At 48.8% G+C, this 22,946-nt stretch overlaps 1 protein-coding gene across 1 annotated transcript in view; it reads left to right on the top strand.

Moving 5' to 3' along the window:
• Nucleotides 1–22,946, top strand: part of fut8b (fucosyltransferase 8b (alpha (1,6) fucosyltransferase)) — an 84,022-nt gene that overhangs the window by 45,721 nt on the left and 15,355 nt on the right. The window contains 5 exon segments of the mRNA XM_077017692.1: nt 4,828–5,239; nt 13,125–13,159; nt 13,162–13,251; nt 17,736–17,901; nt 20,090–20,204. Of these exon segments, the coding sequence (XP_076873807.1) occupies nt 5,037–5,239; nt 13,125–13,159; nt 13,162–13,251; nt 17,736–17,901; nt 20,090–20,204 (609 nt within the window). The 5' untranslated portion in view covers nt 4,828–5,036.

The following is a 22,946-nucleotide window of genomic DNA, read 5'->3' as shown; positions in this document are numbered from 1 at the left end:
ACGTTGGTGACGTAATTTTGTCTTGACAACTAATGAACCTGCAGAAATACGGACGAGAGCATGAACTAACTAAAGTAGGAGGTTGATTGGGTTCCGGCTGCCCTTTGACCTGTCACCATAGAGTAGTGTCTAATCTCCCACAGCAGGTGGGGCACACTGGGCTCTAAGAGCCCAGCAGGATTTCACACTGTACGAGGGAGAGAACACCATGTCCGAGTCCTTCCTTTCCTGCATTCTCTCGGTGCACCTGTAAGGAGAGTCTCTCCTTCATCAGCCTCACGCACACCACCCTCCACGTACACCACCCTCCACTCACACCACCCACCACGCACACCACCCACCACTCACACCACCCACCACTCACACCACCCTCCACTCACACCACCCACCACGTACACCACCCTCCACGCACACCACCCACCACGCACACCACCCTCCACGCACACCACCCTCCACGTACACCACCCTCCACGTACACCACCCACCACGCACACCACCCACCACGCACACCACCCTCCACGCACACCACCCTCCACGTACACCACCCTCCACGTACACCACCCACCACGCACACCACCCACCACGCACACCACCCTCCACGCACACCACCCACCACGCACACCACCCACCACGCACACCACCCTCCACGCACACCACCCTCCACGTACACCACCCTCCACGTACACCACCCACCACGCACACCACCCTCCACGTACACCACCCACCACGCACACCACCCACCACACACACACCACCCACCACTCACACCACCCTCCACTCACACCACCCACCACGCACACCATCCACCACGCACACCACCCACCACGCACACCACCCACCACGCACACCACCCACCACGCACACCACCCTCCACGCACACCACCCACCACTCACACCACCCACCACTCACACCACCCTCCACGCACACCACCCACCACTCACACCACCCTCCACGCACACCACCCACCACGCACACCACGCACACCACCCTCCACGCACACCACTCACCACGCACACCACTCACACCACCCACCACGCACACCACCCACCACTCACACCACCCACCACGCACACCACCCACCACTCACACCACCCTCCATGTACACCACCCACCACGCACACCACCCACCACGCACACCACCCACCACTCACACCACCCTCTATGTACACCACCCACCACTCACACCACCCACCACGCACACCACCCACCACTCACACCACTCTCCATGTACACCACCCACCACTCACACCACCCACCACTCACACCACCCTCCACGCACACCACCCACCACTCACACCACCCACCACTCACACCACCCACCACGCACACCACGCACACCACCCTCCACGCACACCACTCACACCACCCTCCACGCACACCACTCACACCACCCACCACGCACACCACCCACCACTCACACCGCACACCACGTACACCACCCACCACTCACACCACCCACCACTCACACCACCCACCATGCACACCACCCTCCATGCACACCACCCACCACTCACACCACCCACCACTCACACCACTCACACCGCACACCACTCACACCACCCTCCATGCACACCACCCACCACTCACACCGCACACCACTCACACCGCACACCACGCACACCACCCACCACGCACACCACCCACCACGCACACCGCACACCACTCACACCACCCACCACTCACACCACCCACCACTCACACCACCCTCCATGCACACCACCCACCACTCACACCACCCACCACTCACACCACCCACCACTCACACCACCCACCACCCACACCACCCACCACGCACACCACTCACACCACCCTCCACTCACACCACCCACCACGCACACCACCCACCACGCACACCACCCACCACGCACACCACCCACCACTCACACCACCCACCACCCACCACTCACACCGCACACCACTCACACCGCACACCACTCACACCGCACACCACGCACACCACCCACCACGCACACCACCCACCACGCACACCACCCTCCACTCACACCACCCTCCACTCACACCACCCACCACTCACACCACCCACCACACACACCACCCACCACGCACACCACCCACCACGCACACCACCCACCACGCACACCACCCACAACGCACACCACCCACCACTCACACCACCCACCACTAACACCACCCTCCTCCCACACCACCCACCACGCACACCACCCACCACTCACACCACCCTCCATGTACACCACCCACCACTAACACCACCCTCCTCCCACACCACCCACCACGCACACCACCCACCACTCACACCACCCACCACTCACACCACCCACCACTCACACCACCCACCACGCACACCACCCTCCACGCACACCACCCTCCACGCACCACGTACACCACCCACCACTCACACCACCCACCACGCACACCACCCACCACTCACACCACACACACCACGCACACCACCCACCACGCACACCACCCACCACTCACACCACCCACCACGCACACCACCCTCCACTCACACCACCCTCCACTCACACCACCCACCACTCACACCACCCACCACGCACACCACCCACCACGCACACCACCCACCACGCACACCACCCACAACGCACACCACCCACCACTCACACCACCCACCACTAACACCACCCTCCTCCCACACCACCCACCACGCACACCACCCACCACTCACACCACCCTCCATGTACACCACCCACCACTAACACCACCCTCCTCCCACACCACCCACCACGCACACCACCCACCACTCACACCACCCACCACGCACACCACCCACCACTCACACCACCCACCACTCACACCACCCACCACGCACACCACCCACCACTCACACCACCCACCACTCACACCACCCACCACTCACACCACCCACCACGCACACCACCCTCCACGCACACCACCCTCCACGCACCACGTACACCACCCACCACTCACACCACCCACCACGCACACCACGCACACCACCCACCACTCACACCACCCACCACTCACACCACACACACCACGCACACCACCCACCACGCACACCACCCACCACGCACACCACCCACCACGCACACCACCCACCACTCACACCACCCTCCACTCACACCACCCTCCATGCACACCACGCACACCACCCTCCACTCACACCACCCACCACGCACACCACCCACCACGCACACCACCCACCACGCACACCACCCACCACTCACACCACCCTCCATGTACACCACCCACCACTTACACCACCCACCACGCACACCACCCACCACTCACACCACCCTCCACTCACACCACCCACCACTCACACCACCCACCACGTACACCACCCTCCATGCACACCACGCACACCACCCACCACGCACACCACCCACAACGCACACCACCCACCACGCACACCACCCACCACGCACACCACCCACCACTCACACCACCCTCCATGTACACCACCCACCACTCACACCACCCACCACGCACACCACCCACCACTCACACCACACACACCATGCACACCACCCACCACTCACACCACCCTCCACGCACACCAACCACCACGCACACCACCCACCACTCACACCACCCTCCATGTACACCACGCACACCACCCACCACGCACACCACCCACCACACACACACCACCCTCCACGCACACCAACCACCACGCACACCACCCACCACGCACACCATCCACCACGCACACCACCCACCACTCACACCACCCTCTCTGTACACCACCCACCACTCACACCACCCACCACGCACACCACCCACCACTCACACCACTCTCCATGTACACCACCCACCACTCACACCACCCACCACTCACACCACCCTCCATGTACACCACCCTCCACTCACACCACCCTCCATGCACACCACCCTCCACTCACACCACCCACCACGCACACCACCCACCACTCACACCACCCTCCACTCACACCACCCACCACTCACACCACCCACCACGCACACCACTCACACCACCCACCACTCACACCACCCACCACGCACACCACTCACACCACCCACCACTCACACCACCCACCACGCACACCACTCACACCACCCACCACTCACACCACCCACCACGCACACCACCCACCACTCACACCACCCACCACGCACACCACCCTCCACTCTCTCATCCTGATCAACTGTTGCGAATGAGGAGGGTATGTCTTTCTCACACTCTCTCTCCCTTTTTCCATCTTTAACACTTTCTCTTTCCTTCTCTCTCTCTCTCTCTCTCTCTCTCTCTCTCTCTTTTTTTGCTGTCCTTCCCTTCGATTGTGATGATACAGGAATCTTTCTCGAACCGCTCTGGTGAGCTCATTGCTTCACTTTGGCAGCGACGTGAAGCCGCACTGGCTCAAAACTGCCCACCGTGGGTGTGAGTGTGCACATGAGTGTGTGTGTGTGTGTGTGTGTGTGCGTGCGTGCGTGTGCGTGCGTGTGCGTGCGTGTGTGTGTGTGTGTGTGTGTGTGTCTATCTAGCTCCATCTGTGAGTGCTGAAGCAGCAGTGTAACTGCACTAGGTAGACCCACTCACTGGATGGACACACGGCTTGTCCTACAGAGACTCCCGTCACATTCGGTACCAAATTACGATGTCATGTTCTGACTGGCGGAGTGCTGAAGAAGGAGTTTCTGAGGGGTAACGGAGAGGACGAGGGAGACAGAAGGGAGGAGACAGGGAATTAGAGCGGAAGGGATGGAGGGAGGGAAAGAGAGAGAAAAAGGAATAAAATGAATAGATGGAACAACGCGTTTTGCAGCACGTGTGTATTTGTTTGTGTTATTTCAGCACATAGAGTTTCACTGTTCCTCTCTTTCTCTTTTTTGCACAGAACTATCGAAGCCTGACCATGCCTGAACCTCACCAGTCGTCTCGCACCACCACTTAGACTTTCCCGAACCACCAGAACCACAAGACCCAGCCTCTCCCAGGCCCCTCCTCCTCCTCCTCCACCCCCAACCCCTCCACCCCTCCCAGCCTGAGATGGCCAGACACTTGCCGCTGTGCTGACCGGGGGCGGATCAGGAGCGGGCGGAGAGCATGCGTCCATGGGCGGGGTCGTGGCGCTGGATAGCGCTGGTGCTGCTGGCGTGGGGGACCCTGCTCTTCTACATCGGAGGTCACCTGGTCAGGGACAGCGAACACGCCCCCCACTCCAGTCGGGAGCTGGCCAAGATCCTCACCAAGCTGGAGCGCCTCAAACAGCAGAACGAAGACCTGCGGCGTATGGCTCAGGCACTCAGGTGGGGTGGGGGCGGGGCATAGGGAATAGGGCGGGACAGGGTTAGTTTCAGGGGAGGGGCATGAGGAGAGGTGTCAGGTCTACAATGTGGGCTTGGTTTTAGTATAAAGTAGCTTCTGTGTGTAAATGTGGAAATATAGAAATATGTGTATATTGCACACCACATGTACTACTAAATACTTTTACTACTGCAGTAGTCTTTATTACACACAAATACTTACTACAAAAAATGTTTTACTAAAAGGATAATAATAAATAATTAATTGTAAATATTATTATTATCATTAACATAATCGTTATTATTGTTGTTATTATGATCAATTTGTTTAATCATGTCTATTCAACGTTAAACTGAAAGTTGCTTTGTCTAGAGAAACTGCAGAATAGTGCATTGCTCTCTGAGTTGGGGAGAAGTGTGTGTGTGTGTGTGTGTGTGTGTGTGTGTGTGTGTGTGTGTGTGTGTGTGTGTGTGTGTAGCATGTTTTTAGATTTGTTACCATGCACATGCACCAAATCACAACTAGGCACCTTATCATGCTGGTCTGTTATATGCTCACACACACACACTTTAGTTTTTTTTTTTTTTTTTTATAAAGCATTTTTGCTTTAGATTTTTGCAATGCTAGTTTTTATGGTTAAGCACATTCTGCTGAACCATGAAGCTCTCCTGCTAGAAATCTTCTTTTCTGCAGAAATTCCACAGCATTTTTTTATGTATACATATACATATAAATACCCATATGCTTGCATACATGCACCACACAGACATATACAAACACCAACACCCCCCCCTCCACACACACACACATACACACACGCACACACACATATGCCAAGCCCATCAACAGAAGGAGATGCATGACTTATGAGAATTTATGAGCCAAGCCTTCATTTTCTCAGGATAAATATTCATCTTGTTTTGTTCCAGCTGCTATGTGAGCTGCATACTAGTGTACACAGTCAGCACATTAAGCTCATGACAACATGCGCGTGGTAGAAACACCTACCTCACACCCTACCTCACACCTACACACTCCGTCCGCTCAAGTGGGGAAGCTCGTCTTAATTGAGCATAGGAAGGCAATTCACTGTAGCCCATTCGTTGCTACGTACACGTTGTCAGGCCGACGCTGCCCTGTTCTCCTCTGATTGGTAACCGCATGACCACTGCTGATTGGATGATTTCATTGACGGACCATCTTGAAAAGAGCAGACATCTCTGTCCTCTAGCCAACCTCCACGATTTCGACGGAACACACACACACACACACACACACACACACTCACGCGTGCACAACACGCTTATTTACGGTGAGGAGACGTTGCGTACATCACCCTTATCAGAGTGTTAGGCAGGTGTAATGGTGCGTGGCAGGCTGTTAGCTGGCTGTCAATCATCCTTAAGCCCTCCCCTTTCTACACCTGTCAAGCACAGTGTGGAAGAAGGCTGACAGAGAGAGAGAGAGAGAGAGAAAGAGGGTTTACTGTTTCTCTCTCTCTCACGCACACACACGCACGCACGAATGTGCGCACACACACATACACATGCAAACAAGCAAATTCGCAAACACACAGGGCTAGACTTACACACAGTGTCACAAGACTGGATGCTCTGCCTCACATACACACACATGAACACACACACACACACACACACACACACAGAATTACTCATTTCCATACACGCATGTAGGGACACCAACATAGTTTCCTTATGCTTAATGGGATAGATAGAAGCTGACAACTGTAAGGAAGGGTGAAGTGGTTGGTGTGTGCGTAGCCTTTCAGAATGAGCAGAACCATCATGAGTAATCATTTCTTAGAGGGGCGCCTGCTAAAACTCTCACTGCCCAGCAGTCGCAGTGCCCAGCAGGCAGGAGATAGAGGTTAATGAGCAACACTGGAGGTGACCCTTACACGATCATCTCTCTCTCTCTCTCTCTCTCTCTCTCTCTCTCTCTCTCTCTCTCTCTGTCTCACTGCTTTAAAATATTTAAAATTAAAACTACAGGTCTGCAAAGACGACCACGGGGGTTGAGTAAAAACTCCTTTATTCTTTCCCTTGCTCACTCACTCAATCTCTCTCTCTCTTTCTCTATCTATCTCTCTGGTTTAAAATAGTTACAGGTAAAAGGCTGCTAAAAGATCACTATGTTTTGAGTAAATACACTTTTATTCTATTTTATTCTTTCAGTGAATCTCTCTCTCTCTCTCTCTCTCTCCCTCCCTCTCTTCTTGCTTTCGGTGTAATAGATGGCATTGTTGAGGTGGCTCCAGCAGGAAGTTGATGGAATACCAGGTGTTGTGGTGAAGAGAGTGATAGACGAGTCAGAAGGGGACAGCAACACACACACATACACATGGACGCACTCACACACACACACACACATACACATACACATGGACACACACACGCACATACACATGGATACACACACACACGCACACACACATACACATGGACACACACACACACGTACACATGGACGCACGCACACACACACACATACACATGGACACACACACGGACACACACATACACATGGATGCACACACACGGACACACACACACACGGACACAGACACACATACACATGGACACACACACACACACACACACACACACACACATAGACACACACACACACAGACACACACACACACACACACACACACACACACACACACACACACACACATTCCCCCCGGTTGAATCATGGCTGATAGCTGCAGTGAGGAAGTGTGGGTTGGATCACTGTGGTTGATTTAAAACAGGGGATTTCAGTTGAAGTGTGGGGCCACAGCACCTCCCCAGGGCCTGCAGCTTCCCCTCACGCCCCCCATGGGCTTCTTCAGGGTCACTGGAGCTGAGAACCTCTGGCCCATGATACAGTAGCACGAGAAGATATGAGCTGGGGGGGGGGCAGGGAGGGGTACGCACTGGCAGGAGAGAGTGTGTGTGTGTGTGTGTATGTGTGTATGTGTGTGTGTGTGTGTGTGTGTGTGTGTGTGTGTGTGTGTGTGTGTGTGTGTGTGTGTGTGTGGGTGGGTGGTTTCTCTGTGTGTGGCTCTGGGGTTGTAAATGCAGAGGGTGGAGGATGATGGATGTGGAGTAGCATGCTCCTCACGATGGAGGCCTTCCACCACACGGTGGCCACTGGGGAGCACAGTGACGGAGCAGGTGTGAGAGGAGATGGATGAGTGGGGGCATCAGAGCACCCACACGGGCAGGGCGGCAGGCAGCCAGCCAGAAGAGGGGCAGAGAAAACAGAGACAGAAAAGGAGAAGGAGACTGTGAGCGAACGTTTATGTTTTCATTTATGATTCTGCACTCCGCTCACACCCCACATCGCCGCGATGCCTCCTGTCTCTGCTCGCCATCTGCCTTTTCCGTTTCCACAAAAATACAAACACAGACTTCATCGCAAACATTGATCTGTGGAGCTAATTTTCTCTGTATGAAAAAAATTTGATCAACTCTCTACTTCTTCACCAACCCCCAGCCCCTCCCCTCCAACCCCCAGCCCCTCCCCTCCAACCCCCAGCCCCTCCCCTCCAACCCCCAGCCCCTCCCCTCCAACCCCCAGCCCCTCCCCTCCAATCCCTCCGCACCAACCGCCAGCTCTACTTTTTTTCACCAATAGCAACATCATCTTCATTCCTTTTTTGCACATGCATGCACCTTGCAGTATTAATATTCCTGTGATAATTTACATATTGATACGTAATACGTAGCTTTAAACACACCGAAAACAACCACTCGCCAGATGTTTTCGGTGTTGTGAAACGAATGAAAATATTTCAAAACTGGAGGGGGTGGGGGGGGCAGTGGAAGTATTTTGGCGCATTAAGGCCCGTTGTGTGAGTGTGAATTAACTGAGTTAGTTAATGTCTTGTGCCCCACTTGAGAATAAATAGGCTCACAAGCATTCATTAGAGGGCTGTTTGTGACGGAAGGTGTTTAGCGCGAGTGTGTCAAAACAGGCTGAGAAGAAGTGGGACCATCATTTAGACTATAATTACTGATTACAAGCTTAAGAAGAATTTAAGCAGCACATGTACTAAGTGCAGTAAACATGGTTCTGTGGAGGCCCGCGGCAGACATTACACTCTCTCTTATTCAGGGGCCATTCATGAGCAGCACTTACTAATCAGTCAGCTGCACTCTCCGCCTCTCCATCTCCTCAGTCACTCTTCTCCACCCCTCTCCCAACACCCCCTCTCTCCACTTATACCTACCTCATTCTGTCTCTTTCCACCTCTCTTTCTTTGCCTCTCTTCACCTCCCTCCATCTCTCTCTCTCTGTCCCTCTCTGTTCACCTCTCTTCCCCTCTCTCTCTCTGTGTCCATCTCTCTCTCTCTCTCTTTCCCTCTCTGTCCACCTCTCTTCCCCTCTCTCTCTCTCTGTCTCCATCTCTCTCTCTCTCTGTCCACCTCTCTGTCTCTCTCTCTCTCTCTCTCCATCTTTCTGCTTCTCTCCACCTCACTCTGTCTCTCTCTCTTCATCTCTCTGCCTCTCTCTCTACCTCTCTCTCTGCCCCTCTCTGTCAACCTTTGTCTGTCTGTCTCTCGCTGTCTCTCCTTCTCTCTGCCTCTCTCTCCACCTCACTCAATTCAATTCAATATAGCTTTATTAGCATGACTGTATAGGGTACAGTGTTGCCAAAGCATTACAGCAATGTTAACAATGACAATAACATTGACAAAGAACAAATAACAATAATAAAATAAGATAAAATATGATAACATTTAGGGAAAGTTATCATTTCAATTATTTACATTCTCATTCTGAAGCTGAAGTGGGGGGGTCGTTTCCCACTGTCTCTCAGGCTGTGACATGTACTTACATATTTAGCAGTGAGGGGGGCGCTGTGTCCCCCTCCTAGAATGATTTTTAATTGTTCAGTTTGTGTTAATGTTTGGAAGTTTGGGATTATCTTTATGAATTTGTGTGTGTAAATTTCTCGTGTTCTCGTGAATTTATCACATTGTAGGAGAAAGTGCATCTCTGTCTGGACCTCACCTGTCGTACAGTGACCACACAGCCTCTGCTCTCTGGGCAGTCAGGACTGTTTATACCTGCCTCTCTCTACGGCCAGGCTGTGGTCACTGAGTCTGTACTTGGTCAGGATCTGTCTCTGCTTTGTATCTCTGACAGTCAGGAGATACTCTTCCAATTCACGGACGTAATTTTGGGGGGGGGGACGGGGGGGACATGTCCCCCCCCCCCTTTTTCAAAAGCCGGCTTTGGTCCCCCCCAGATTTTACGGTTAAAACCAAATATTTAAATAGCTACGAATCCATGTCCCCCCCCACTTTTGAAATCAAAATTACGTCCATGTTCCAATTCATACTCTATTTTTAGGGCCCGATAGCATTCAAGTTTGTTTTGAGTCCGAATTTCTTTTCCCAATGTTCCAGATAATCCCTTTGACTGCGTTTGATGATGTGGTTAATCTGTTAGAGCAGGGGTGCTCATTACGTCGATCTAGGGTTAGGGTTAGGACCGGTCGATCGCGAAGGAAGTGTCGGTCGATCGCGAAGGAATGTGCGTAGATCGCGTCACATAAAATAGTAGTAGATGAATCGCACATCTGCACTGACGGTTGTATTTTGATTGACATTCACGGTAGCCAATCTGCAATCCACTCAACAAATTACGTTCGCCGCCACCCCCGGTAGATCTTTCTGACTTGGTCATCTTATAAGTAGCTCGCAAGCTGAAAACTGTGGGCACCCCTGTGTTAGAGGGTTAATAAGCCTCAGAACCAGCTGACTGAGGGGGCTCTTCTCGGGGTTCAGTTCTTGGGTCTGTAACGTCTTAAAATGTAGCCTATCACTGGGACTCGTTTTCAGGTGCATCCAGAAATTTAGAGCTCGTTTTTGGATATTGATGAGCAATGAGAATCGGCCTAATTCTGCCCTGCATGCATTGGTTGGTTTTTCTTTGGACTTTTAGAATCATTCTGCAGAATTCTGCATGCAGGGCTTCAGCTGGATGCTTGTCCCATCTAGTGTAGCTTTGCTGACTGAGTGGACCCCATACCTCACTCCCATACAGCGCAATGGGCTGAATCACACTATCGAATATTTTACACCAGATTGGAACGGGAATGTCGATATTGTAGAATTTTCTCCTGATGGCGTACATTGCTCGATGAGCTTTATCTTTTAGTGCATTCACTGCCGTACTGAAACTCCCGAATGCAGTAATAACAAGGCCGAGGTAAGTGTACTGCATCGTGTGCTCCAGGGCGGTGCTGCCCAGACTGAACTGGTATCTGTGTTCCTGACATCTGGGCTTCTTTTGGAAGACCATAACTCTGGTCTTCATGTTTACTGCCAGGGCCCAGTTCTGGCAGTACTGCTCCAGCAGGTCCAGGTGCTGTTGTAGCCCCTGTGCGCTTGGGGACAGCAGCACCAGGTCGTCTGCGTAGAGCAGGAACTTCACCTTCCCGTCCTGCCGAGCGAGACCAGGAGCTGCAGACTGTTCCAGCTGCACCGCTAACTCGTCAATGTAGATATTAAAGAGTGTTGGACTCAGACTGCAGCCCTGCCTCACTCCTCTTTTCTGAGTGAAGAATTCTGTGTGTTTGTCTCCAATTCTTACTCCACATTTGTTTCCCAAATACATTGATTTGATCATGTCATAGACTTTACCCCCTACACCGCTCTCTAGAAGTTTGTAATAGAGTCCTTCGTGCCAAATAGAATCGAATGCCTTCTTAAAATCTACGAAAAAGGCAAAGATTTTTCCATTTTTGGTCTGACGTACATGTTGGTTGATTAGGGTGTGCAGGGTGTAGATGTGGTCAGTAGTTCTGTGATTTGGAAGAAAGCCAATCGGATTTTTGCTCAGGACATTGTGTTCGGTAAGGAAAGACAGAATTCTGTTATTTAAAATGTTATTAAACACTTTCCCCAGATTACTGCTCACACAGATGCCTCTGAAATTGTTAGGGTCTGATTTATCTCCACTCTTATGGATTGGGGTGATGAGTCCTTGACTCCAGATGTCAGGAAAACATCCTGAACTCAGGATGAGGTTGAATAATTTGAGCACTGCCCTCTGCAGCTCAGGAGTGCTGTTTTTTTTTAGCATTTCGTTCCTGATGCTGTCGGGGCCACAGGCTTTTTTTAGATTTTAATGATTTGAGTTTTTTAGCCAATTCTTCCTGTGTTATTGGATAATCGAGAGGGTTTTGATTGTCTTTGATTGCACATTCAAGTGACTGTAATTTTTGTGTGATCAGATTGTAATTGGAATTTAGTTCCTTCTTTGAAATTTCTTTATTATACAGATTTTCAAAATGGTCTTTCCAGATTTCACAGTTCTGTGTGGGTACTTTTTGTGGTTTTGTTTTGCTCAAGTTATTCCACATCTCCCAGAACTGATTAGGCCTAGAAGAAGATTAGGCCCTCTCTCTCTCTCTCTCTCTCTCTCTCTCTCTCTCTCTCTCTCTCTCTCTCTCTCTCCATCTCTCTGCCTCTCTCTCCACCTCTCTCTCTCTCTCTCTGCCCCTCTCTGTCAACCTTTGTCTGTCTGTCTCTCTCTGTCTCTCCATCTCTCTGCCTCTTTCTCTCCACCTCACTCTGTCTCTCTTTCCATCTCTCTCTCTGTCTCTCTCTCTCTCTCTCATCTCTCTCTCTCTCTCTCTCTCTCTCTCTCTCTCCTCTATCTCTTTCATTTCAGACCGTCTCCCCCCTGTGCTGTCACCTGTAAATCATAACAGGCTGAGGGAGGAAGAGGAGGAGCTAATGCTGAAGAGAAGAATCAGTCCTCAGTGTGTAAAACCTCTTCCTGCAGGATAGAGAAGAGTGGCACTGATAGGTTTATGTTGTGTGTGTGTGTGTGTGTGTGTGTGTGTGTGTGTACCCTCTGTAGGATCCCTGAAGGCCAGTCTGGGAGACCAGGCTCTACAGCAGACTACATTCCTTGGAGGAGCAGCTTAGCAGAGCCAAGCAGGAGATCCACAGCTACCAGAGCTATTTGGGGAGGGTAAAGCCCCAGCGTGCAGTGCCACCATACGCAATGTGAATAGCCCGTCGATGGTTTCCTCCATCGTCTGAAGTCATGGCAGAGATCTGCAGAGGATCTACTGTTTTCATTGTTGGATATGGTCACTGTCATGGAAGGAACATTCTTCTAGGCCTAACTGTTTTTTTATTGGGGGGGGGGGGGTACACAGGGAAAAGGGTGGGTCATGGCAGGTCCTCATAAAAACACCCGTCGGGACCACCGGGGAGAGAGGGGGGGGGGGGGGGGGGGGTGTCATGCCAGTGATGTCTCGGGACCCAGCAGCCCGGAGCAGTCGCCTGCGTCTCGGCCGCTCCCCAGAGGAGCAGGGAGTCGTGCGTCCTTGGCGCGGTGCTGTTTTTAGCAGGCGGCGTATCGCCTTACACGCAGCGGTGGAAATAAGGACTGATTAGGACAGAGCGGCGCGGGGGGGGGGGGGGGGGGGGGGGGGGGGGCAGATAAGAGGACAGGACAGTCCTAACCTTGAAGGGAGACTGGAAGAGAAGGGAGAGGGTGAGGTGAGGACAGGGAGGGACAGAAAGAGAGGGAGTACTTTTTTGTTTATCCCCTCTGTCTCAAGCTGGACGAGAATGGACAGAAGAAGACAACTGTGTCCAGCTTCTAATGTCCCTCAGCCTTATTCCTCGCGAGTGGCGATTCGGTTCCTGCTCTTTCTCTGAGTCCGCTTGTCTGACACTCACACTCCTGTCCTCACGCTCGCTTGTTTACTCTGTCTGTCTCTCTCTCTCACACACACGTCACACACATCACACACACACACACACACACCCACCATTGAATTCATTGCAGTGAAGTTTTTGGTTCACTGGCACGTTTCCTGCTGCTGCTACAGCAGTTGGGAGCCTCTCCATGAAGGCGACAGGGACGTGAATCGTGATGAGAAAGTAACTGTAATGTACTCTGAGGTGTTGCTTTATTAGCTCCACCTGCTTTACAGTACCAAATAGGCCTGCATGCATTTTATAGCTCCTTCCACCATTGCTCACGCCACTCTTCTGTTCTGAGGTCAGTTGGCTGCGTACTCCAGAGCCCAGTGTGTTAACCTTTACTGGCCTCCTGATCTGGTTGTGACCAAGCGGCAGAGGATGACATGATGCTCTTACTGTAATATGCATTTATAATGTGAATGTCTTTGTCAATATTGTGGCAGCAGTGAGTGTGTGTGTGTGTGTGTGTGTGTGTGTGTGTGGTCACTCACGAAGGAGATCACTAGAAATGGCATGTGACAGAAGCTATAAAGTGATCAGTGTTTATATTAAATCTTTTCTGGTGTGTGTTTGTTCAAAGGAAGATCGTGTGTGGTGCTCGTATGCTCATGTGCATGCACGCACACACACACACACATAGAAAACACCCTAGGCAGGCCTTAGGTCAGCTCAGTGGACATAAAAAGTTTACTCACGGAGCCTCAGGCTATGACATCCTGGGCGTTTTGTAACAGACAACTGCTGTTTGGTCATTTTTGGCAAATTACAGGATTATTATTAAGGTTTTTAGTGCCCTGAAGTGTTTTGCGTTGAGTTTTACAGTGAGGGCAAGAGTCTTACAGTGAGAATGAGAGTTTTACAATGAGGATCAGATACTTACAGTAAGGATAAGAGCTTTACAGTGAGGGTGAGTCTTACACTGAGGATGAGAGTTTTATATTGAGGATGAGAGTTTTATATTGAGAATGAGAGTTTTACAGCGAGGATGAGAGTTTTATATTGAGAATGAGAGTTTTACAGCGAGGATGAGAGTTATATTGAGAATGAGAGCTTTACAGTGAGGATGAGAGTTTTATATTGAGGATGAGAGCTTTACAGTGAGGATAAGAGTTTTATATTGAGAATGAGAGTTTTACAGCGAGGATGAGAGTTATATTGAGGATGAGTTTTATATTGAGAATGAGAGCTTTACAATGAGGATGAGAGTTTTATATTGAGGATGAGAGCTTTACAGTGAGGATAAGAGTTTTATATTGAGAATGAGAGTTTTACAGCGAGGATGAGTTTTTATATTGAGAATGAGAGCTTTACAGTGAGGATGAAAGCTTTACAGTGAGGATGAGAGTTTTATATTGAGGATGAGAGTTTTACAGCGAGGATGAGAGTTTTATATTGAGATGAGAGTTTTACAGCAAGGATGAGAGCTTTATATTGAGAATGAGAGCTTTACAGTGAGGATGAGAGTTTTATATTGAGGATGAGAGCTTTACAGTGAGGATGAGAGTTTTATATTGAGGATGAGAGCTTTACAGTGAGGATAAGAGTTTTATATTGAGAATGAGAGTTTTACAGCGAGGATGAGTTTTATATTGAGAATGAGAGCTTTACAGTGAGGATGAGAGCTTTACAGTGAGGATGAGAGTTTTATATTGAGGATGAGAGTTTTACAGCGAGGATGAGAGTTTTATATTGAGAATGAGAGTTTTACAGCAAGGATGAGAGTTATATTGAGGATGAGAGCTTTATATTGAGAATGAGAGCTTTACAGTGAGGATGAGAGTTTTATATTGAGGATGAGAGCTTTACAGTGAGGATGAGAGTTTTATATTGAGGATGAAAGCTTTACAGTGAGGATAAGAGTTTTATATTGAGAATGAGAGTTTTACAGTGAGGATGAGAATTTTATATTGAGGGTGAGAGTTTTACAGCAAGGATGAGAGTTATATTGAGGATGAGAGATTTATATTGAGGATGAGAGATTTATATTGAGAATGACAGCTTTACAGCGAGGATGAGAGTTTTATATTGAGGATGAGAGTTATATTGAAGATGAGCGTTTTACAGCGAGGATGAGAGTTATATTGAGGATGAGAGTTTTACAGCGAGGATGAGAGTTTTATATTGAGAATGAGAGCTTTACAGTGAGGATGAGAGTTTTATATTGAGGATGAGAGCTTTACAGCGAGGATGAGAGTTTTATATTGAGGATGAGAGTTTTATATTGAGGATGAGAGTTTTATATTGAGGATGAGAGTTTTACAGTGAGGATGAGAGTTATATTGAGGATGAGAGTTTTATATTGAGGATGAGAGTTACAGCGAGGATGAGAGTTTTATATTGAGGATGAGAGTTTTATATTGAGGATGAGAGTTTTTACAGTGAGGATGAGAGTTATATTGAAGATGAGCGTTTTACAGCGAGGATGAGAGTTTTATATTGAGGATGAGAGCTTTACAGTGAGGATAAGAGTTTTATATTGAGAATGAGAGTTTTACAGCGAGGATGAGAGTTATATTGAGGATGAGAGTTTTATATTGAGGATGAGAGTTTTACAGCGAGGATGAGAGTTTTATATTGAGAATGAGAGTTTTACAGCAAGGATGAGAGTTATATTGAGGATGAGAGTTTTATATTGAGGATGAGAGTTTTATATTGAGGATGAGAGTTTTACAGTGAGGATGAGAGTTATATTGAAGATGAGCGTTTTACAGCGAGGATGAGAGTTTTATATTGAGGATGAGAGCTTTACAGTGAGGATGAGAGTTTTATATTGAGGATGAGAGCTTTACAGTGAGGATAAGAGTTTTATATTGAGAATGAGAGTTTTACAGCGAGGATGAGAGTTATATTGAGGATGAGAGTTTTATATTGAGGATGAGAGTTTTACAGCGAGGATGAGAGTTTTATATTGAGAATGAGAGTTTTACAGCAAGGATGAGAGTTATATTGAGGATGAGAGTTTTATATTGAGGATGAGAGTTTTATATTGAGGATGAGAGTTTTACAGCGAGGATGAGAGTTTTATATTGAGGATGAGAGTTTTATATTGAGAATGAGAGTTTTACAGCAAGGATGAGAGTTTTATATTGAGGATGAGAGTTATATTGAAGATGAGCGTTTTAAAGCGAGGATGAGAGTTATATTGAGGATGAGAGTTTTACAGCGAGGATGAGAGACTTACAGTAATGTGTTTCTTCCGCCACCTCATCAGTCTCATGCTCACTTTATTCTTTATTATTGCTTTTTTTGTTTTTTGTTGTTGTCTGTTTTTCTGACGAGATTTTGTCTCCCACCTGAACTATACTCACCCTGTTATCACTTTGGGTGCCTGATGATGAAGACGCTGATGATGAAGACGCTCTCTGACCAATCCTATTGTCTTTTCATGGTCTAATACATTTGAGGTGGGATTCCACATAATTGGTTCCTGATATGCGTTTTTAGTTTGCCAGATAAACTGGTTTAGTGGGACATGCCACTGGCCATCACCTGCTTGGGGACAGGTGAGTGTGAACGGTTTGGACATTAACTCGATTTGTTGCAGATTCCAACGTGAGAAGGAGACAGATGTAGTCCTCATACCTGCAGCGTGGTTCAGATCACCTGACCACAGCAAGCAAACTAGCCCAGTGTTAAGGGTGTGGGTGTGTGTGTTCCTCAAATCCCTGTCTTTATTGCAATTTCTCTTTCTGTGTATGTCCGACCTCCTGCCCCTCCCCGTCCGGGTCCGACTCCGTTGGTCCGAGCCCAGCGGGCCCCGGACGCGAACAGGAGCAGTACCGGAGGAAGGTTGAGAACGGCGTCAGGGAGCTGTGGTATTTCGTGCGCAGTGAGGTGAAGAAACTGAGCCATGTTGACCCGGCCATGCTGCTGAAACACACAGACACACTGCTGCAAGACCTCGGACACCAGGAGAGGTTGGTCTCGCGCACACACACACACACACACACACACACACACACACACACACACACACACACACACACACACACACCACTGGCAGATAAAAGATGTAGACTGCAGTGGCTTGTGAGTGTGTAAGAGTGTGTGGCATGGCTAGGCAGAGGTAATGGGGGAGGGGTGGCCAAGCCCTGCTGTACACAACTCAAAGCTTCGGAGACTGCGAAGCAAAGAGCTGTACGTAGGAGTCAAAGAGGAATTCAGGCAACCCCACATCGGGGTCATATTGGGGTCGTAGGAATTCAGAGATTTAATTTGGAAACCCTAAAAATGTCATAACTGGTGTGCTGTGATGTAGAAGTAATATGTTTCTCCACCCCTGCAGGGTTCCTCAACACCTGATTCAACTTGCGATTTTATTCCACACAGTTTAATAGGTGTGCTCGGAAACAGAAGCTTGGTTTAAAAACAGAAGACACCCTTTCTCTTTGTTTCTCACTCTCTCCCATGCTCCATCTCTGGGGGGGGGGTGTCTTGTTTTGCTCTGTCTGTCTATGCCTCCATCTATCCTTTCTGCTTGTTGTTGTACTGAGGGAGGAGAATTGGAGTCATTGCCCTGGTACTGGAGGAGTAATCAGTCTTAAGCTGCCTCATAAATCCCACAGTCTATTGCTACCTGTGCTCATCTCCAGAAGACTGAGCTAGTGGTGTCCCGCTTTCAACTTCCTGTCGGTAGAGTGATGCAGGAAGTGCCAGTCACCAGTCCCTCTGCTCTGAGTCAGCATGCCTGACAAGGTTGCCCAGATGATGGTGAAGTTTCTGAATGGAACGAGCCAGATTAGTGTACACCAGGTGTCCATATGCTGATACCTACATGTGAAGTGAACAGATGGCACGCTAATTCAGAAGCAGAGTGGTGCGTGTTAAGATATGTTAACTGTTTGTCGGGCAGGAACACACGCATAGGACACAACCCAGTTTCCTGGTACCACTACCCCTCCGTATGACTGCCAACTAGTGTGTGTGTGTGTGTGTGGGAGAGAGAACATGTAGTCATACTGTGAAGAATTTGTGTGACTTATCCAGGTAATGTTTTGTTGATAAGCATACACACACAATCTCTCTGAATGGCGTGTTGAGTTAAGTGCTGTTGAATAGTATTTGGGAGACAGGAGACAGCTTTCTGTACCACACATCTCATGACCTCAAGACACTTGCGGACATCCGCTGTGTCAGTGAGCCATGACAGACTTTCTGTGGTATTGCATTAGTGCTGGGCGGTATACCGGCTCGCACCGAAAACTGGTGTTTATTTTTGTTATGATAAGAATTAAATGTCGGACGTGGACAAAACGGTCACTTACTGCAAATGCTGTCGAGCAAAAGTTGTCGCGGCTGCTGGTAACGAGAGCAACCTGCTGCACCACCCATAAAGCTGCTTATACTTGACGCATCGCGACCGGCGCGAGGGTCCGCGTGGCAAAATGATGCAATCGCGGTGGCTCCGCTGTCACGTCGTGAGCTCGTGCACCTCTCGATTTTTGTAACTTCACACGTTCCGCTCTTTAGCGCTGTTTGCAGGGTTCATCCACCTTTACAAGGTGGAATTCAAGCACTTGTACGGCACTTTCAAGGTCCATTTTCAATATTTTCCAGCACCTTTGGCTTAATTAAGTTACATATTTATATAAATACACATATGGTCGAAATAACTGATTTGAAAACTGATCATGTGGGGACATGCAAATCTGTATTACATGTAATACTTAGGTGGAGACATTTTTCTAACAGTGGAATAGGGTACTCTTAACCACTCTACTGCAGTAACTCTTTTCGTAATCAACACATCATGCATGGGAGGAAAAAAACGTCAAATACCGTGAAACTGATATAATTTCGAAAAATACCATGATATAGAATTTTGGTCATATCGCCCAGCTCTATATTGCATGCATGACATGTTCTGCTTGCAGTAAGCAGGTGTTGTCCTCATCCTTGTGGAGTACAGAAATACCCCGAGATTCACGGGGGCTACGTTCCTAGAACACTGTGGACACAGTGGCGTCCAGATGCATATGCCTGTATGACTACCAAACCTCCAGCCAATAGTGTATGTGATAGAATGTTCTCGGAGCTTGGAGAATCACTGTCCTGTTAATCAACATGTGTTTGTCTGTGTGCGTATCCATATATATATATATATAGGTCCATCATGACAGACCTACACTACCTCAGCCAGGCTGACGGTGCTGGTGTATGGCGGGAGAAGGAGGCGAAGGATCTCTCCACCCTGGTGCAGAACAGGATCTCCTACCTGCAGGTGCAGCGCTCCACACTACACCCAGCCCCCCCCCTCCACAAACCTCTCCAAACCCAAATGAACCCATCCTGACAGGCTAGGGTATTTTCCCTCCCTGACTCCACAGCTCCTGAAATAGACCCATTGGCCCAATCCCAAAACTCAGCCTTTTTTGAGAGTTTTGCAGGCTTATTTGGCTGAAGCCATACATGCGATTTGGGGCCCGAACCCGACGTCAGCAATGAGAGGAAGATTTGGCCCGAGCGCAGTGTGACAGAGGACGAGGTCAGAGGTCAGGCAGTGCTCTGGCTCACACACAGGCTTGGAGTGCAGAGTCCATTATCGCACCCCGGTAACGATGCGCCACATGGCTTCAGACCTCGAACGCTGAACTCTCCTCCGCTCAGCTCCATTATCTCCTCTCCCCTGCTCTCTCCCTCTCTTTTTCTCTCGCTTTCTCATTCCATCATCATGCTCTCTCTCTCTCTCTCTCTCTCTCTCTCTCTCTCTCTCTCTCTCTCTCTCTCTCTCTCTCTCTCTCTCTCTCTCTCTCTCTCTCTCTCGCTGCTGCACTATTGGACAGATGCCTTGTTGGCTGGGCCCTTTTCCTCCAGAGTGATCTAGAGAGGCGGCGAGCCGCCTGGTTTTGGGTCCTGGTCCGGGTCGGCCCGGCCGCTCAAGAGCAAAGAGTGCGCCTGTCTATTTAACCCCCACTCCGCTTCCCCCCGTACGCTCAGCCCCGAGGGCTGTGTGCATGTGTGTGTGTGTGTGTGTGTGTGTGCACTGCTATGTTAACAGCAGCTGGAGGCAGTGCTTACGGGCTCTCTCTCTCTCTCTCTCTCTCTCTCTCTCTCTCTCTCTTTCTCTTCTTCCCCCTCTCTCCACCATTACTTCATTACTAATTCATCTCTCGTCTCTCCAGAGCCCCCCTCCCTATCCCTCCTGCGGCAGGACAGCCCTGATGAGTGTGTGGATAGTGTGTATGTGTACCTCCTCTCTTCCTCTGGCCCTTCTTCTGCCTCTATCCCTCCGTTTCCTTTCCCTCAATGTCTCTCTCAATTCAGAATACACATACTGGCAATGCTGTATTATTTACAATATTTCCAAAGCATAGAAATGTAAATGTTTGAAGAGTAACTCTTGGTAGTTGCTGGTAGCACTGCTTGAAATGTACTTACTGGCTCAGATGATATAATCATTTTAGACTGTATAATGAAATCTGTAGCTGTGTTCCAAATGTGTTCACATTCATAATGCACACTGGGAGAAGTGTCTCATTTATGTGTTTGCACTCATGTTATGAGCGCTCGCAAAAACCTGGACTGCTTTCATTTTTTTTCCTCATTTTTCCTTCCACCAGTGCTCGGGGCTTGAGGAATACGTGTAATGTGTACCCTGCATCTTCGTCCATCTTCATGTAGAATTACATCCTAGTGATGGTACATGGGGGCCCGTTTGTGTATATGCCCTGAATTACAGGAAAAAAGAACTTTATTATTCGTATTTAAGTCGTTTATGATGCTGGAAGAGAAGCGAATTCCTTACGTCAGACACTAAAATGGCCAGGAGATGGCGATGTGGCTAAGTATCCTATAGAAGACGTGTGTTGACATCACGCATCGGTCGGAGTGAGTGGCGAAGCATTCTGCGATTGTTGGAGGAAATAGCGAAACCAAGGAGAATCAGAACTGCAGTGTCTGCACTGTGTCCCCTCGCTGTCCTGTTTTATGCTGAAATGTCAAAACTTGTTGGAAAAAAACCCACAACTGTATGTAAATCTGTAAATATGTAAGTTCTTGTTTATATATCATGTATTTTGTATTTTTACTATAGCACAGCATAAGCAATTCTAATGTACTGTATAGGAGTTTAAAGTATATAGGTTATAATAGTGTATTTTTACTTAAGCCTATATGTACTCATATAGATGTGCACAGCTTGTATAAAAAATATTAGAATTCAAAACTTAGAATCTAAAACAAATCTTCTATAGAAACCAAAAACTACATTAGAACTTACCCACTCTTACATAGTCTACTCACTGTGTGTGTGTGTGTGTGTGTGTGTGTGTGTGTGTGTGTGTGTGTGTGTGTGTGTGTTTGTGTGTGTGTGTGTGCGTGTGCATGCGCATGCGCATGAGCTCTGAAGCTAATGAATGCTGTAGCCTACTAATCCACTTGGCCTTGTGTCAAATGTTGACTTAGCATTATGACATTCTCTCTTATAAGTAGCTGCATAGACCACAAAAAATGTAGAAAACGTCCTGCTGTTATTCACAGAAAAACAGGCTAAGGAAGCGTTAGGAAGTGTTAAAGGCTAAGGAAGGTTTAATGGCTAATGAAGCGTGATTGCGGTCTGTATGATTTGTGTAGCAGTAATTGTGAATGCATTGTGTGATTAGTGTGATGACAGTAATTGAGATTTCATTGTGTGATTAGTGTGATGACAGTAATTGTGATTTCATTGTGTGATTAGTGTTATTGCAGTAATTGTGATTTCATTGTGTGATTAGTGTGATGACAGTAATTGTGATTTCATTGTGTGATTACATTAATTGTGATTGCACTGAGTATAATTAGTGTATTAGCAGGACATGTGAATGGTGTAATAATCATAAGCAGCATTAGTATGACTGCAGTAAGACATGAGATTAGTGATTAGGGATTAGTGAGGTTGTTGTAAGTAAGTATGACTGATGGGATAATAGTTCAAGGGAGACATCAAAACATTAGCATTAAAAAAGCATAAAATAGTGTGCCCAAT

The sequence above is a fragment of the Brachyhypopomus gauderio genome, chromosome 9 (assembly GCF_052324685.1).
Source record: "Brachyhypopomus gauderio isolate BG-103 chromosome 9, BGAUD_0.2, whole genome shotgun sequence".
Classification (NCBI taxonomy): Eukaryota; Metazoa; Chordata; class Actinopteri; order Gymnotiformes; family Hypopomidae; genus Brachyhypopomus; species Brachyhypopomus gauderio.
This window is presented reverse-complemented; position numbering and strand designations above follow the sequence as displayed.